Source organism: Oryx dammah, unplaced genomic scaffold, assembly GCF_014754425.2.
Source record: "Oryx dammah isolate SB20612 unplaced genomic scaffold, SCBI_Odam_1.1 HiC_scaffold_20, whole genome shotgun sequence".
NCBI lineage: Eukaryota > Metazoa > Chordata > Mammalia > Artiodactyla > Bovidae > Oryx > Oryx dammah.
Genome location: NW_024070204.1, coordinates 67,902,848 through 67,921,693, shown reverse-complemented (window position 1 = coordinate 67,921,693; position 18,846 = coordinate 67,902,848). Strand labels below are relative to the sequence as shown.

At 52.1% G+C, this 18,846-nt stretch overlaps 1 protein-coding gene across 1 annotated transcript in view; it reads left to right on the top strand.

The window, feature by feature from the left end:
* FGF18 (fibroblast growth factor 18) overlaps nt 1–12,307 on the top strand; it is a 35,509-nt gene extending 23,202 nt beyond the window's left edge. Inside the window, exons 4-5 of the mRNA XM_040262761.1 lie at nt 4,319–4,425; nt 11,289–12,307. Coding sequence (XP_040118695.1) covers nt 4,319–4,425; nt 11,289–11,555 — 374 coding nt within the window. The 3' untranslated portion in view covers nt 11,556–12,307. The remainder of the gene's footprint in view (nt 1–4,318; nt 4,426–11,288) is intronic.
* The last annotated feature ends 6,539 nt before the right edge of the window (nt 12,308–18,846 follow it).

Below are 18,846 nucleotides of genomic sequence, written 5' to 3'. Positions count from 1 at the left end.
GAGCAAGTCCCTTTTCCTCCCTGAATCTTGTTTGCTTTAACTTTTAAATGGCATTATGCATACTTGGGGCTTCTCTGGGGCCCAGATGGTAAAGAATCTGCCTGCACTGCCCGGGACCTGAGATGTCACCACCCTCCCAGTCCAGCTCCTGCCATCCCCTGCTCAATTCTCCTCCGAGCTCTCCTCCAAGTGGTCTCCTCTTATTTGCTACCTTTTCTGTGTCTGTCTCTGTCCACCCGAAGGTAAGCTCCATGAGGGCAGGCTCTTACCTGTCTCATCCACCACTGTGGTTTCCAGCACCTAGCCCACACTTGGCTTATGGTAAATGACCAATAAGTAAACTTTAGTAAGTATATAAAGGGCTTGATGAGGTAAGTATGAATAGTGTGTGAGAGTGTTAGTCGCTCAGTCATGTCTGGCTTTTTGTGAGCCCATGGACTCTTCTCTGAGGAGGTGACATCTGAGTTGAGATGTCAATCTAGGAGGTACGGAGCTGCTGTGGGAAACTCTGGGCAAAGCGATCGCCAGGCGGAGGAAGAGTGTGAAGGCCCTGAGGCGGGAGTGTGCTGGGTGAGTCAGAGCAGGAAAAGCAAGGAGGCTTGTGTGGCTGGAGGGCTGTGAGTGAGGGTGGGAGATGGGGGCGGATGGCAGGGGCCAGACCGGTGCCTCTTAGGGGTCCCCTTGAAGAGTCTGGATTGTTAGTGAGGTGGCACAGTGGTGAAGAATCCGCCTGGCAATGCAAGAGACACAGGTTTGACCCCTGGGTCGGGAAGATCCCCTGGAGGAGGAAATGGCAATCCACTCTAGTATTCTTGCCTGGAAAATCCCATGGAGAGAGGAGCCTGGTGGGCTGCAGTCCCTGGGGCTGCAAAGAGTCGGACACGACTGAGCAACTGAGCATGCACGCATGGAGATCCATAGGAGGCGTTAGCAGGGGAGAGGCACAGTTCATGTTACATTTTGTAAGGATCCTCTGGCTGATCTGTAGAGGAGAGACTGCTGGGGGCAAGCATAGCAGAGAGTGGAGGAGGGGATGCCAGGGTGGCAAGATGATATCATTGATGCCTCCTGCCTGGCCTGGGACAGACCTGAGAATCAAACCGAGTGGAGGTGAGGTTTCTGGCTCCTGAGAGGTGTGTCTTGGGGGCTTAGGTCTTGGGTCATGAGACGGGGAAGCATGATGCTGAGGACCAGGCAGGCTCTGGGGCAAACCTGGTCTGGGTGGGTGGAGTCTCTCTTTCTCTTTTTCTGAGAACTGCTGCTGCTATTACTCCCCAAAGACTTTACATAATCTTGGCCCGGCTCCCTCCTCATTATGTCATGTGCTGAGTGGAGTCTAGGTCACTCCGTGGCTTGCTGCGGTTGGGGAAGAACAGACTTCTGGCTCCCCAGGGCGCAGCGGCTGGTGCAGACCGCCCCCTTGCTGGGGTGGGGGCTGCTGGGCTGGTGGGGGTGGGGTGCTGTCCAGCCTCAGCCCCAGGCCCCTGGACGGCCAGGGCTTCCTCAGATGGGCTGTGGCTAATGAGAGGCGGGGGCTGTGTTTTGAGCCAAGTCTCCCTGGAGCTGGGGCCCCTCCTCTGGGACCCAGGCCCCAACAGGAAGAGAGCCAGCCAGACTGGATGTCAGCCTGCCCCCACACCCCCAACCTGGGAAGGGTTGCTTCTCTGAACCTCAGTTTCCTACACTGTAAAAGGGGAATGAAGGTACCTAACCTCCCGGGGATGTGTGACTTTGGCAGGCTCACAGGGGAGTCGGATCCAGTGTGCAGTAGGAGCTGTTCTGAAGACGGGCCCAGGCTGGTGCTGGGAGAGGACAGACAGTAGTCTTCCTCTCAGATGTGCTTGGGGCTGCCTGGCCTCAGCCCTGGCCTCACCCGCTTTTTATGATTTCCCGTCCCTACCCCTTTCCAATCCCAGAGACAATCAGAACAGTCAGGCCTCACTCCCGTTGCATAGGTAAGGAGACTAGGCGCTCAGATAGGCTGTGTGGCTTACTCCAGGTTACCCCTCCAGGATGGCAAGGTTCTGTAAATCCCCGCCTAAGGCATTTTCTGATGCACTCACAGTGTGGGGTACCTGAGACCCTGGAGGATGCTGAGAAAGTTCAGGACAGAAGGCCTGCCTTGGAGAAGCAAGTTTTGCTTCCCCGCTGCCCTTTTATACATATCAGGTTTCTTTTCCACTACTTTTTGTTTTTGTTTTTTTGGTAAATGGGTTTATTTTGCAGTTATCGGGAAACTTAAAGAATAGTTACTGAGTTTCTCCTACCCAGCCTCTGAGAACAGCATCATTTTATATGACCCTCACATTGGCTGTTAACAGATGAGGGATGACCACCCCCATTTTACAGATGAAGAAGCTGAGGCCCAGGGTCATATACTGGCAAGTGGAGCTAGGGAGTCATATCCATACATGTGCATTTCAAAGCTCTTACCTTTCCCCTTACACATGCTGCCTTTGTCAGAAGCTCCTGGAGGTTGGGGACTCTCCTGACCCCTAACAACCCCCATCCCATGTGGGGCCTGAGTTTGTGAGGAGATGCTGAAAGCAAGTCTCAGAAGTGCTGTGATGTTTGACCCTTGGTTCTCAGGGACTAAGCCAATAAGAGAGTTACAGGGAGTTTGGATTTAGGGAAGCAGGGAGCATGAAGGGCTTATAACCCCCTATCTCAGTGTTCACTAATATTCTCAACTCAGTGTTTACTAGGGATGGGGGAAGGTAGAGAGAAGAATGTGCCCGCACCTTTGTTCCTAGAATTACTAAATTCTTGTTAGATCTTTAAATTTTATGTAAATTCTTCTTTTTTTCCTTGGAAAGGTGGGTATCACATTTTAATTAGTAGTGGTGTCAAAGGAGGGCTAGATTAATTATTGGAAATCCTGAGTTCCAGATGGTTTTAATTTTCACAGCAGGGCACCAGGGTATATATTTTAAAATTTTTTTATTAAAATCATACCTCTTGTATTTTAGGGGCACTGAGGTACACTGTTTGTGGCTCCAAGGATGCTGTATTTAGAACTATGATTTTGTTATGGAGAAGCAAGTCCCTTGTCACTGAAATTAAAATTTTGTGGGTGAGGGAGGGGCAGGTGTGGGAAGCAAAGAGTCAGGGGAGGGAGGGTGAGAATGGGGGGTCAGAGGCAAAGAAAGGGGATGGAGGTGGTGGGGAAATCTAGGCACTGGGATTCAAATTCAGAGAGGGCATGTGACCTGCCAAAGTCGCACAGCATCCTACCGGGGAGAAAGTGTGAAGTGGCCAAGGGACAGGGAGGGGTCTTACAGTATGCCTAATCAAGAGAGAGTCACCCTTCAGCCACTAGATGTTCTTGTTCAGCCAGGCCTTGGGGGATCAGCTCTGGCTACCCCATCCAGGATCATCTGGACACCCCATGTGTCTGTGGAGTACGGGGGTTTAACATGAGGTCTCCCATTCCAGACCAGAGGCTACTGGGTTCTGATTGGGACTTCTGGGCTCCTGAGAGTTAGTTATCCTTTAGCCTTGGCGGCCTTTTTTTTTTTTTTTTTTCTATCCACACTGTGTGGCATGTGACATGTGGGATCTTAGTTCCCCAACCAGGGATTGAACCCATGGCCCCCTGCATTGGAAGCATGGAGTGTTAACCACTGAACCACTAGGGAAGTCCCCAAGTCTTGATGGCCTTGATTGAGGAAAGTGAAATATTATATTGATAGCCTCCTTTCCCTGGGGTCTTGAATTACCATTTCCAGGCTGGGGCACTCCCTCTCTCATATCCCCATCAGCAAGGGGACACCCAGATGTTTGCCCTGGAGGAAGGGGCTTCTGACCTAAATTTTGGAGGAAGTAGCTTAGCATTCCACAAGGCAAGACGCGTGTGCATTTATTGTGTGTGTGTGTGCGTGTGTGCCCACATTGTGCATGCCTGTGTGAGCTCATACACATCTGAATGTCTGACCCCTCAGTCCAAAGATTGCTGCTTCTTCGGGGTTCTTTGTGTGGTTGTGTGTCCTGCATTGGGGAAGGGAATTGAGGGGCAGGGGAAGGTGGGTGAGGAGGGCGGGAGAAGTCACACTGGTCTGTAGCCACCAGAAGTGACCTGGGTCCCCAGTGGAGTCCAGAGAGTCTGGGAGTTGGGAACAGGTGTCAGAGAGCTTTTCTCCCTGCCTGAGGGGCACATGCTCCAGAGAGACCTGTCGGAATCACCGCCCCCATACTTGATTCTGGGGGCAGTGGGGGGTCCAAGGGCAAGGTCAGAGTCAGGGATCATGTTGCTGAGTCTTCAGGCCAGCCACTGCCCCTGGTAAAAAAATGTGTCTTATTCTCCTTCTGCCTTTCGAAGCCCAGCTCCTAGTGGAGACAGATACCTTCGGTAGTCAAGTCCGGATCAAGGGCAAGGAGACGGAGTTCTACCTGTGTATGAACCGGAAAGGCAAGCTTGTGGGGAAGGTAAGTGGTGGTCTGGGACTTGGGTGGGTCCCTCAGCAACCCGGGGGGCTGGAGCAGTGCCTCCTGGGCCCCATCAGCCCTAAATGGGAAAGAGATCCCATGAATGTGTATGTGTGTGTGAGAGAGAGATTCCCATTGTGAGATCTCTTCCTCACCCCCTCTTCTCTGTCCCCTCACCTGCAGCCTGCCATACTGTGGCTGTGACTTTGGGGAGTACGTGGGGCCCCAATCTCTCCTAGTGGACGTGGAGCTCTGGCTTGCTTGGCAGTGGGAGAACCTCCAGGGGGTCTGAGGCTCCCAGTCTGAACGTACCTGACGTCTGGCAGCAGGGAACCAGCGGGCCAGGGCCTGGGGCTGCAGCGTTGTTTTAATAGTCACAGGGGGTTTATGACTCCCCACAGCCACACCTCTGGAACCCAGCAGCCTCTTCGGCCTTGTGATTCTAGCATTTCAGGAAGGTTTTATTACTTTGGAACAGGCATGTAACAAATTAGGGCGGGGGTAGGATATGGGTGGGGTGGACCCACGTGCCAGGGATTCTGAGCCTCCACTGATGCTGCATTTTGATGCTGCTGCCCCTTTTGGCCCGGGTGTCCTTGTTTGTGAAGTTCACACACTTGGCTTCCTTTGGATACTCCTGTGGGAGGTGTTACAGGCAGTAGCTCTATAGTGGATTCACGCTTCATGTTCCCTTCTCTCTGCAGGGACCCTACTCACCCCCTGTCCAACTTGTATAATGAGGGGGTGGCTTCTGCTGGCCAGTTGGAGTGGAGGGTAGAGGGTAGACCCAGATTCCAAAGAGGACGGCTTCTTCTCCTTGAGGCAAGGCCCTCTGTGACAACCTGCATTTATTACACCTTGTTAGGGTGGGGGGAAGGAAGCATGACTTCAGTTTCTGTTTAAGCCATGGCTTTGACTCCCCGAATCCCCCAATTCTTATCCCTCTTCCACCCTCCCCTCCATATCCTGGGGAGAGAATGACAGGCCAGAGACCTGAGCCAGGAGAGTGTCTCTGATTATTTGTTAATAACAAGGGTACCAATAGCCTCTGTTAATTGAGCACCTACTTTCTGCCAGGCACTAAACAAAAAATGCTTCAAAATAATCCCATAAGGTGAGTCGGGGAAGAACAGTCTTCCACCATTCCCATTTCATAGATGAAAAGGCTGAGGCTTGGCCGTGCTCGGGCACTGTTCCCAGGTCGCGGGCTAGCGCTTGGCGGGCTTCAAAGCCGAGTTTAGAAGGCAAGGATTCCAGCTGGAGCTTCTCAAAGAGCAACAGAATAGTACTCCGTAGCGCACCCCGGGATGCCTAGGAGTGGTTTTAATTAGCGGTTCACTTTCCGCGGACTCACTCACCGCGTCCGTCCGGCCAGCGAGGGGTCCGGGGCAGGGGCGACGGGTCCCCTGGCCTGGCTGTGCGTTTCCTGCGGCGGCGCGGCCAGCCCCGCGTCGGGCGCTTTGTTCTCCTGCCCGCCTGGGCCGCCTCCCAGGCCCAGCCTGCTTGCAGTTGTGGGCTCGCCTTTCTCCCCTCACCCCCCTTTTTTTTCCTGTTTAAAGGAGGGGCCGCACCGCAGCCCGCCGTGCCCAGTGCCCGCGTGCCCCTCCCTCCCCGTCTGCGTGGTTCCCGGCATCTTGACCCCAGGAGGGCCGTCCTGGGGTCAAAAGAACAGCCCCGTCCCCTCGGGCCGCTCCCCGCCGCCTGCCCGCCCGCCCGCCGGCTGGCCGCTGAGTCACCGCTTCCACAGGAGCCGGCTCCGATTTCCTGCCCCCTCGCCCTCTCTCCCGTCATTAATATTGGGGACGGTTCAGCTGGCGGCGAGGCCCGCCCCGCGCTCCACTCCCCTCCCGCCTTGCTACAGGCGAGGTGCCCCTCCACCTTGCTGCAGGGTCCCCTGCCCCCCCACCCCCAAGTTTCCCCTCCAGGCTCCCGGGCTGGCCACGGAGGCTCCACGGGCGTCCGGCCACCCCTCCACCTGTCCCGACTCGGCCGGGCAGGTCCCCCTCTTGGCCCCTACCCAGCCCAGCGCCCACTCTCTGGGTCCTGCAGTTGGGAGCTCCGGGTCCTTGGGTGGCAGTTCGGTCACAGGTCGGCAGCCGATCAGACCCCGACCTGGGGTTACTCCTGATGGCTGCTCTGTGTCTGATCCTTCCCTAACTCCTGTCTCTGTTCGGCCCTCGTACCTTCTCCAGAATAGTGTTCCTGCGCTGCCTCAGGCTGCACCTCCAGGCCTTTTCCCTCTGCCCGCTCTCAGCTTTCTAAAGCTCGCCCCTCCTCTCCACCCGCGGCTCAGCCAGAACCAGCCCTCAGGCCCTCATCTTCTACCCGAGAACGGCTACACTCCTTGGGGAGAGCCTGCCCGCCCTCTTGTTCCTGTGTCCCAGACACATGGCGCTGCCAGCCTCCACTCCTTGGATGCGGCCTTCAGCCTGTGTGCACGCGGCTCCCTCTGCCAGGACAGCCTTTCCCTCCACCATCCACCCTGAGTCTTGGCTCCTCCTTTCATGATCTCTGGCTTCCCTGACCGCCCAGTCAGCACACCCACCCTGGAGCCCACGGCTACGCACACAGCCCTCTCTCTGCAGTCTGCTCACCTGGGTTGGCACTGGCTGTTTTCCTGCTTGCATTCCCCACAGGCTAGTGGCTCTGAGGGCCAATTCTGGATCCATCCATCATGCTTCTTATACCTGCTCAAAGGATACCAAAGAAATAGAAATGTGGTGCTTACCTTTTGAGAACTGACTCAACCTACAGCCAGAGTTAGCCACGTCAGACCTGGGAATCTTAAGTGCTCTGACCTCACTGAGCCGCAGTGTCCTCACCTGTAAAATGGGAAGATAATCCTGACATTAAGTAGGCACTTTCTTGTTAAACATGAGCTACATTCCCCTTAAAAATCAGGTTCTTCATCTGTGGGAACTCTTGACCTCAGTTCAGGCTCTGGCTCATTTGGCTCAACAGGATAGCTTGCTTGGATGGCCTTGACCCTGGGTATCAATCTTCTACGTATCTGGCCACAGCCGGACACATTACTGAACCCCCAAGAGAGCCTCTGCTGATGCTCCAGACCCTTGGCCTTGCTTCTGTCTTGCATCATACTGATCACATGCCAGAGCTCTTCTCCCAAGCCCCCGAGAGAGAAGAAGCCCCCTTCTCCTTGCCACCTCTCTGGACCCCACCTCCACCTGACCCAGGAGATAGTACTTCCTTTCATTCCGTAAAAGAGTTGTTGAATGTCAAGCACTATGTGCTAAGCAGTTGTTTCCCATCTCTGGAGATTCAACCCAGGTGGATTTTTCTCATCTGTCTCCTCCTGTGTGATCATTGGTGTGTCCCCTTTGGGGCAACATAGGGCCCCAGACCCATTCAGAGCAGGGGGTCCCTTGTCCAGTGTGTGTTTGTGAAGACTGCTTTGGTTGAATGTGACTGAAACCTAATTCAAAATGCCTTTAAGCAAAAGTCTTTTTTTTGTCTAGGTAACTAAAAACATCCAGGGGGTAGTTCTGATTTCAAGGAAGACTGGATCTAGGGGCCAAGTGATGTCATCAGGATTCAGTCTTCAGATCAAACAGAAGGAATAGGACTCCAGTTTGGAAAGGAGGTTGGAGGTGGTAGATATTCCAGAGATGATCAAATTCTACTAAATCACCAAGGTTCTGGGATGGGCTGTTCCGTTACTCTCTAAATATTGGTGATCTGCCTTGCCTGAACCAATTGAGTCAGCATTTTGGGGGGTGAGGCCCATGCACATTTGTTTTTTAAAAATCTCTGCAGGCCATAAGCAGGGTCATAGAGGTGGTGAGGAGAAAGGCAAGGGTCAGGCCCCAGGGCGGCCTACCGTGAGCTTCTTATCCACTGAGTCTGAGTTCAGGTGGGAACTCGTGACCGTTATAGGCCCTATGGCTCCTCCCAAGGGCTCCTGACCTCTGGGGTGTCAGAACCTCAGCCTGAAGCCCAGATCCTCAACCCAGGCAAGAGCATGTGTGCCAGGCACTGTGCTGGCCCTTGAACCTCCAAGTCACTGCTTCAGGAGTGTGGTAGCTCTGTGGTCCTGGGGGACCTGAGGTGTTTTGATGGGCAGCACCCACTCTTCCATACCCCTTCTCCCCATGGGCCTGTTTGGGATTAGACAGCAGAGAAGTGAGCTGCCGTGGCAAATGCAGGTTCAAATCTCTGACTGTTTCTCTGACAGCTCCGTGACCGTGGGAAAGCCATTTTTGTGTCTTTGAATTGTTTTCTTCCACCAGGTAGAGTCTCCCTTGGCAAGTTAAGAGAATTAAAGGAGACAGTGGATGTGGAAATATCTGGGCTGTAGTTGGCAATCAGTAAATGCTGAATGAATGAGTAAATGGATGAGTAGGGACACCACGGTGGGCAGGCTGAGGGCTTGGGCCCTCACTGTTCTCAGCACATCCCCCAGGAGGGGCCTCTTACAACTCACAACTGTCTCTGGGACATTAGTAAGGGATCCAGGAGGCAGAGTCCATTTTCTTTTGGAGGAAGACCAATTAATGTGTCACCCCCACCATTTGTGTCCCAGCAGAACTCTCATCCATTTAACCGCAAATTCTCCGGGTGCCCCTGTCTTGGGCTAAGACCTATGCCGAAGCCATGAGAGCAAGCGAGAAGCAGTCCTGACCTCCTGAAGCTCCTGGGCTGATGAGGAGCAGGCAGATACAGAACTACTCTGTTGGGCAGGCAGGAGAAGGAGTGGGTGTGGAGGGGATTCAGAAGATCTAGTATGTGAGTTGGATAAAGCATACTGCTAAATGGGAGAAAGCAATGGCAGCCCACTCCAGTACTCTTGCCTGGAAAATCCCATGAACAGAGCAGCCTGGCGGGCTACAGTCCATGGGGTCACAAAGAGTTGGACACAACTGAGCAACGAACACACACAGTGCTCAAATGGAGTCTTGAAGGAAGAGGAGGAAATACTCAGGGAGCTAGATGGCAGTCAGGGAAGGCTTCCTGGAGGAGGTGGTTACTGAACTAACTCTTAAAGGTTGAAAGCAGTTTTCCAGGCAGATATTCTAAGATGGGAAACCAGCTGTGGTATAGCCTTTATTCAGTTTTCTCTGACTGTTCCATCAAAACCATTCAAGGGACCTGGACTCAGGTTGGATAGGCAGCTTCCAGAATTATCCATGGGGAGCCCAGAGCCCACTCCTTTTTATCTCCCTTGCACATATGCCCCAGCTTCCCTCACAATAGGCCCTCTCTGCTCACTCAGCCCATAATGCCTCTGGGTCCTGTGTGCTTCTCCCAGGCCCATCCCCTGTATACTCTGCAGGCTCCTCGAAAGATCTCTCCTCCAGAGAATGTTTTCTTACCCTGCCTGTCCCTTTCTGCAAAGTTCAGCACTTTGTCTGCAGGGCCCAAGCTTGCCCTCCGCTCAAAGGTGAACGTTCCTGGAAGCTCCAGCCCGTTTTCCACTTCAAACAAAAGGCTGGAACTTGCACCTCAGTCTCCACACACAGCCAGACCGCTGGGCTTCCAACTTGGCTGGGCACCCGTCTGTAACGAGGAGTGGGCCCGGCCTAAATTTGGAGATGTTAGTTGGAAACTCGAGTGCTGCTAATTCAGGCCTTCCAACTTTGTGTGTTTCCCACTCTTCCACACGGAGCAATTCGGCTTTTTCAAGGAGGAGATTCAAAGCCTGCTTTCCACCACCTTTTGTTCAGATCCAAGGAGGGAGGTCAGACCTTCGGAACCACCTGCTCTTCAGAAATAATGTGAAAACTTCCTACTGTGTGCCTGGCTCACTTATAAGCGTCATTCCTCATAACATCTCTATGACGCAGGAGTCATTTTCCGTGTTTGGTCCAGGCAAGGAATCCAAAGTTTAGAGAATGAAATTAACTAGCCTGAGGTCACATAAGGAAGTGTGAGTTGATTCAATGTCTGACTATGAATCTAGTGCTCCTTGCCTGGCATAGTCTCCCAGGGAGTTCACCTGGGACCCTAAAATCTTAGAACCATGGGTATAGGCTTTGAAGTTTGGTCATGCCAAAGCCCTTATTTTTAGAGGCTTCCACCCACCCTCTTCACAACAAACATTAAGATGTACCACATTAAATGTAATTTATGTTTAACTCTGTAACAGTGGAGTTGAATGGCAGTTGAGTAGGCAGTTAACTTGGTCCCCAGTTTAGTGCACATGAGTTGGGACTTCTTTCTGCTGCATGTGATAGAACACAGTCTCAACTGTTTTAAAGGAAATGAGATATTATTGGCCCACTTAACAGTGAGGTAACTTGAGCTTCAGAGATAGCTGGGTAGGTCCAGAAACTGAAAGATGTGAGGAGGACTTGGTTTCTTTCATTCTCTTCCTCTTGGCTTTCTTCCTCCAAGCTGACCTTGTTGTCAGGCAGCGTTTCCTCTCATGGGGGTACAGAGGCTGCCTTTGCTTCAGCTTTACCTATTTCCAAGTTTAAACTGGCTATGTTTGGGGGGATTATTTATAACAGGATCTTGAGGACTGCTGATTGGATGACTCAGGCTACGTGCTGTGCTCTGCACCAATCACAGGAAATAATATTTTGATTGGTCATATCTGAATCTTTTGTTCTAGTAGAGCTGAGGCGGAAGCCCCTGGCTCCATCATGCAAGTGGAAAAGAAAGGGATCCCTGAATGGTAACGGGAGGCTGGTACCTAATTGGTGAGCAGGGAAGGATGCAGGGGCCGCCAAGTCAAGTCCACTCTAGGGATCCAGGGAATGAAACTGCTGAGGCCAAAGCTTGGGCTCAGTCCCTTTCTACTTTGCCATCTCAAGCCTTGGCCCTTGCCCCTGACTTCTCTACACAGCTCTGCCCCTTACACCTGTCCTTCCTCTCTCACCTCCTCCTTCTCTCTCTTTCTGCAGCCTGATGGCACCAGCAAAGAGTGTGTGTTCATTGAGAAGGTCCTGGAGAACAACTACACAGCCCTGATGTCGGCTAAGTACTCCGGCTGGTATGTGGGCTTCACCAAGAAGGGGCGGCCGCGGAAGGGCCCCAAGACCCGCGAGAACCAGCAGGATGTGCACTTCATGAAGCGCTACCCCAAGGGACAGGCGGAGCTGCAAAAGCCCTTCAAGTACACCACCGTGACCAAGCGGTCCCGGCGGATCCGCCCCACGCACCCTGGCTAGGCGGGCCCCGCCGTGCCCCCCCAGGCCGCCCCAGCCCACGCTCACACTCACGGAGAACTGCAATCAGAGGAATATTTTTACATGAAAAATAAGGGAGAATTTCTATTTTTGTACATTGTGTTTAAGAGAAGACAAAAACTGAACCAAAATTCTTGGGGGAGGGGAGCGATAAGGATTTTATTACTGACTTGAAACCCGCTCTGACAAAAGGCTCACGCCAAGGGACTTTGTTAGCGCACAGGTGCTTGTGTCTCTCTAGGAACAGACAACTCGAAACTCGTCCCCAGAGGAGGACTTGGATGAGGAAAACGACACTCTGAGAAACCAAAGTCCTTTTTCCCAAAGGTTCTTAAAGGAAAAAAAAAAGCAAAAAAAAAAAGCAAAAACACAAAAAGAGAAAAACAAAGAGAAAGTAGTGTTCCCCCCCACCCAGCCAACTCCCCCTCTTTCCCAACCCCCTGTTCCTGCCCCAGAGTCCAACAAAAATCGCTCTCTGGTTTGCAGTCATTTATTTATTGCAAGCTGCCCTGAGACACCGCGCAGGGAAGGCGTGCCCCTCAGAATTCTCGGCGCCTCGACTTTCGACGACAGACGGCCTCGTCCAATCACGGTGACCCTGCATTACTCACAGTTCTGGAGGATGCTGCTATCGACCTTCCGTGACTCACGTGACCTAGTACACCAATGAATAAGGGAATATTTTAAAACCAGCTATATTATATATATTATATATATATAAGCTATTTATTTCACCTCTCTGTATATTGCAGTTTCATGAACCAAGTATTACTGCCTCAACAATTAAAAACAATTGACAAATTATTTAAAAAAATCAAGGGGCGAGTGGTGGCCGGGGGCAGGACTCAGGTGCCCGTCCATGTTTGTTCTTCTTGGTCTGAGGTCGTTGGGCTGAGAGCTGGGGCCTTGCTCATTCATTTCATTTATCATTCATTCATTCCACACGGGCCATGCTCCAGGCACTGGTCTAAGCACTGAGGATGCAGCCTTACACAAAGCAGATGGTGACCCTTGCTTCCAGAAAGATTAAATTCTAGCGAGTCATGATTCAGTGAGTGACTCAGTCACACGTTCACATACACGTGCTCTCACGCACATTTATGTCCCAAGGGTATTCAAGGCCCTGTTGTTCAGTCACTAAGTCATGCTGGACTCTTTGTGACCCCATGGACTGCAGCATGCCAGACTTCCCTGTCCTTCCCTGTCTCCCAGAGTTTGTGCAAACTCATGACCATTGAATTGGTGATGCCATTCAACCATCTCATCCTTTGTCACCCCCCGCTCCTCCTGCCCTCAGTCTTCCCCAGCATCAGGGTCTTTTTTCAAGGCCTTGGGGATTTATCAAAAAACATAAACGAAAAAATCACAGACTGCTGGGAACTTCACTTACAGTAATTCTCTTGATAGCAATGATTCATTGCCTCATGTGTTGATTAATTAATTGAATCACTGACTCAACATACATTTATTAAACACTTACTAAGTGCCAGCCGCTCAGGTACTGAGAATTCATCAAAACAGATCCAAAAAAAAATCATGAATTTGCAGTAAGGCTTATTGATTTAGTCATTTGGGGAGTTGACCCCTGGGTTTTGCTAGGCCCAGACTGAAAAAGGCACGGGTGGTCCCCACTCTCTTTTTGGTGGTGGAGGGGGTCAGATGGCCCAGCTCAGGAGGGGACCTGGTGTTTCTTCCACAGACCCTCACGGGCTGGAGCATAAGGAGTGTGTCTGGCCTCATGAACCTCCAGAGACTTTGGCTTCAAGGTCTTTTTTCCCCAGGGCCTGCCCTAGGATGTCGGGGGAGGCCGCCTTAGTCCTGGGGTGGAAAGTGGATTTGGCTTCAAGTTGACTGAGGGTCTCTTCTAGGGTCCTGCTGCTGTCACCTGCCTCCGTTGAAAAATGCCCCTTGCCGAGAACAGCCAGAAGAGGTCCCCAGTGAGGCCCTACGGAGAGGGCAGGGGCGGGGGCAGGGGCAGGGGGTGAGGTGGGTGGGGGCAGCAGCGTCTTCTCTGCAGAGGCCTCCCAGACAGAGGGAGCCGGCTTCTTTTAGCTCCCTCTGTGACCCCCTCAGAACTCAGGCCAAACACCGCTCTTGGTTCTGTCTGTCTTCACCCCTGGGCCCTCGCCTTCCTGCCCTTTGCAGTGCATCTTCCTGAGGGCTTTGTGAAGCCCTTTCAGGGGCCTTATCTCACTGTGACTTCAGGATGATTTGTGAGGAAGGGGCTATCATTATCCTCATGGTATGGGTGAGGAGACTCAGAGAAGTTTAGCTGCTTTCCCAAGGTCACGGAGTAAGTGGTGAAGTGGACATCCAAACCCTAGGTGCTCTTCAGTTGCAGTACCTGCTACTTGGTGAGTGCTTACTGGATGCCAGACCCCCTGCTGGCTGCTTCGTGTCCCTTCCCTGGCACCCAGCAAATATTCCTTGTGTTGGACAGTTGGACTGATGAACAGACTGGGGCTCAGAGAGAACTCTTGACGTGCCCAAGGCCTCGGTGAGCAAGTGATGAATCTGAGATCCTTGATGATAATAATGGTGACTGTGGTGGTCATTTATTGGGCACTTATTATGTGTCAGTTCCTTTCACCCTCTACTATTTTATTTCACTGAAGCCATAACCCTGTGAATTGAACACGTCCTATCTTTCGTGTTGGAAGTTTCAGAGACGTGAAATGACCTGCCCAAAGCAATCCAAGCTAGAAAATAGTGGCACCGGTATTCAGTCAATACATTGAATCAATCATTCATTCATCTGATACATACATACTGTTTATTGTGAGCCAGATGCTGTGTCAGGGTCTGGAGATACTGTAGTTAGCTGAGCAGAGTCCCTGCCTCACAGAGCTTATGGTTCCTTGGGGGAAGATACAGTCAACTGAATAAATATAAACTATTTCAGGTGGTAGTAAAACATAAGGAAAAAGAAAATAGGGTGAGGAGGTAGAGGTGATGGAGCTGCTATTTTAGATAGAAAGGGAAGGGAAGGTCTCTGGCAGAGGAGTCCCATGCAGACAGCGAGGGTAAGAGCATGCCAGGCAGAGGCAATAGAGAGCTCTCAGGCCTAGAAGCCTGTCAGGGAAATAATTTGGAGGGCCCATGGGCTTATTGCAGAATGAATGGAGGAGAGAAGCTGAGTGTTGCAGGGGCTAAACCACCACTCCTTCCCTGGTGGCTCAGCGGTGAAGAATCTGCCTGCCAGTGCAGGAGACCTGGGTTCGATCTCTTGGTCGGGAAGATCCCACTCCAGTATTCTTGCCTGGGAAATCCCATGGGCAGAGGAGCCTGGTGGACTGCAGTCCATGGGGTCACAAGAATCGGACACGACTTAGCATCTAAACAGCAACAACAAAACCACCCCTTGAGCTTTTTTATTTGGCGTGAGATGGGGAGCCACGTGTGATGTGCCTTACACTTTCAAGGGTCTGCTCTGGCTCCTGTGTGGGGAAGGACGGGCAGACTCCAGCCTGGGGTGCCTGAGGCCAGGACAGCCCTGCGCTGCACTGCCTTCTGCTGCTGACTGCGGCCTGCCTGCGCCCCCGGCACATCCTCAGGCCTCCATCCTCATCCCACAGGCTGCCGACACCACCCGCTCCCAACGCCTTGCCTTGACTCCATCCCAGGTGCCCAGGGCCGGTGGTGATTTCCTCTCCTTAGTCCTCCAGAGACTTGGAGGATCTGGAGCCCTGGAGTGAGTCACGGCCCCTGTCTGGGCCTGACTTTGGAAGATGCGGACAGAGATTTCTGGATATTTCCCGAGCTGTGAGAAACATGTTAATCAGTGCAGTGGACTGCTGAGAAGATTCCTCAGCCAAAGAGGATGTCTTAGGATGCTTTCCTGAGGAGAGCGTTGAATGAGTGTTTCCACAGTCCAGCTGAACAGAGCCCCACTGGGGCTGAAATACTCATTCAGAACCACCACTTCTGAAGCATCTTCTATGTACCAAGCATGAGCTTATTGAATCTACCCAACCAGCCTTTGGGGTGGGCATTTTTAGCCTCCCTTTATGAAGCAGGCTCAGAGAGGTGAAGTCACTTGCCTGAGGTCACACAGACAGTAAGTAGAGGAGCTAGGATTTGAACCCAGGGCCGTCTGTTTCTATGGTTTGATGCCAGCCTGAGTGGCTGGAGCACTCAGCATCTGTCCAGAGTTTTCATCTCTCCTCTCAGCCCCCCGATCCTGCCTGGGTGTCCGTCATCTTCCAGCTCCCAGAGGGTGAGGCAGATATAAACGACATTTTCAGGTGCCTAATGACAGCCTGTCCCTGACCCTCTGGATCCTCCCCAGGAAGCCAGTGTCCCAGAGGTCATGAGGATGGGGTACCTAAGGTACCAGAGTTTGTTTCACTTGGCCACTTTGCCAGCTGTGTGATCCTGGGCTTGTCGTGTCTTCCATGAGCAGTGTCCTTCGTTAATCCAACCGTTCTTACCTTGCAGGGCCCATGCGATGTTCAAAAGAGATAGGAGAGCAAATAATTGGGGATTATTCCTGTAATAAGAGCTGGAAGGCACCCATGCAAGTGCTTTATCCTCAGTCTTTTCTCTCTGTCTCTCTTCAGCCTCATCACCATTTTTTTTTCCCTTTGGTCAAGACCCAGGGAATATGTGGGATCTTAGTTCCCTGACTGGGAATCAACCTGTGCCCCCAGTGGAAGGATGGAGTTTTAACCACTGGACCGTCTGGGAAGTCCAAACCTCATCACTTTAGAGAAGAAGGAACCACGACTCAGACAGAGGAAGTGACTTGCTCCAGAGCACCTAACAAGTTAATGACAGAACCCATTAGAATAGTGATGATGCTGATGGTGAACCCCACGCGTTATAGCAAAGGGAGGTGAGTCAGGGCTCTTCCAGGGAGGTCAAGGGTCAAGGGCTCCTTCTGTGGCCAGTCAGGTCCCCCTTAGCATCCTTTCAAAATTTGCTTCTCTGACCCAAAGAAGAAGAGGGCAGAAGGAAAGGGCTGAGTCTCATGATCCCAGACCCTCACCCTCTGGTCCTCACCCCTCCAGTGGTATGTGTGCCTGAATGCCAGAAGTGAATACAGATGGACCCTTGCCTGGTGTTTCAAGAGGCCAGTAGGGGCGATAACTGGGATCAGGCCCCACACAGGGAGGGACGTGGGCTTGGGGTAGCAGTGTGCTCTCCACCTGCCTGCCCCACCCTCTGCTGCTTGTTGTTGTTCAGTCTCTTAAGCTGTGTCCAACTCTTTGCAACCCCCCGGATGCAGCACACCAGACTCCTCTGTCCTCCACCGTCTCCCAGACTTTGCTCAAATTCATGCCCATTGAGTCGGTGATGCTATCTTAACCATCGCATCCTCTGCTGCCCTCTTCTCCTTTTGCCTTCAATCTTTTTCCCAGCATCAGGGTCTTTTCCAGTGAGTCAGCTCTTTGCATCAGGTAGCCAAAGTGTTGGAGTTTCAGCTTCAGCATCAGTCCTTCCGAAGAATACTCAGGACTGATTTCCTTTAGGATTGACTAGTTTGATCTTGCTGCAGTCCAAGGGACTGTCAAGAGTCCTCTCCAGCATCACCACTCGAATGCATCAGTTCTTTGGCACTCAGCTATCTGTATGGTCCCTCTCTCCATCCATACACGACGGCTGGAAAACCATGCTAAGGCATTGTTTGGATTCAGTCTCCTCCCTCTGTGGCTACCCCTCCCCTGACTACTGGGATGGGAGGAGGAAGTGATGTCTATCAGGCACCTATTCTGGACCAATGCTTATGATTACAGTGATGTGCACACATACTGTTCAGGATGGTTCCTGGTGCAGAGTAAGCTCCTGGTACCTTAGCTATTACTATCATCACATTCGACTGGCACAAAGACCTTGCAAGACAGATATTAGGAGGCCCCTTTTGTAGACAGGGAAACTGAGGGCCCTAGAAAAATGCCATTGGCCCCAGGTTTAATGGTAGAAAGTGACAGAGCCAGATTTGAATCCAAGCTTCTCTGTTCCTACTTTCCACTTCCCCACCGTTCCTCCTCATCCTTGCTTTTGTTGGGGGTGGAGAGGGGAATAAGGCACCAAAACTTGGGGCAAGAGAAGTAAAGTGTCCCTACTGGGTGAGTGGGGACGACATAACAACAGGAGAGGCTGGGTCTGGGGGTGTTCCTGCCGCCCAGGTGGGCTGAGGGCCGGGCGGGGGGTGAAGCCCCGGGCTGAGCGCAGGAACGAGATGCTCTCCTGCCTGCCTATCCAGATGGAGCCTAACAAACCTGGGCTAGGATGCTGGGGGCTCGAAAGCCCCCATGAACAGGCAGAGCCCTTCTTCCATAGCCCCAGGATTGGGGCTTCCAAAGAAACAGTAGTGAATCAAATGCCAAAGATGTGAAGGCTGCCCCCCAACCATGCAATTAGCAGTGGGTCTGTTACAAGCGTTAGGTGAGGAGTTGGGGACCAGATGGCGGCAAGGCTCACCCTTGCCATCCTGTCCCGGGACAGCCTGGCCCCCTGGCTGAAACTCCCAGCTCTGGCAAGGAGAGAAGACGGCAGGTAGCCCGCTGGTGTCTGGCCCCCTGCAGAGCGGGCCAGTAATGAACCAGGCATCCCTCCCCTCCTGAGGGCAGCTTCACGGACCTAATGAGCACCTGTAAGAGTTTCTCCCCAGCTCCTCCACTTGTAGAAGCAGCAGCTCTGTGAATATTCCAATCTACCAGACTGACCACTGCAGCTGCGGGCCCCACTGTGGCCCCTGGGGGGGTCAGAGGTGCTGCTGATTTTAAATGACTCTCATAGACTGATGTTTCAATCGTATGGGGCTGATTGTCACCTACTGATCACCAATATTGATCACCTATTGATTACCCCAATTCTCTTAAGTCTCATCCCAGTTCTCTAAGATAGTTAATTTTATCTGCTTCCTACAGATGAGAAAACTGAGGCCCTGAGAAGGTCAAGGTCAAGAAGTCAAAGCGTGGTTAAGGTCATCCATCAGACTGCTGGAATCCTGCACATGACTCTTATTACCATATAACAGTCCCCCAGGGAGTTGGTCTTAACCTGTTCTATCCACAGACAGCAGATCAAAGAGGCAAAGTGACATGCTCAAAGTCACTCAGTTATTAAGCAGAGAAGCCAGGGCTTGAAAGTATGTCCATTGGGTTTTAGAATCTTACCTCTGTCTCCTGCTGAATCTCTACTTCTGTCTCTGTGTTATTCTAGGTTCTTTGGCTAGGACTGACAGAAACACAGGAAATTTGACTTAAGCTTATAAGGGAATTTCTTGGCTGGTGTAACAGGAAAACGCCCAGTGACTAGCTTCAGGTAA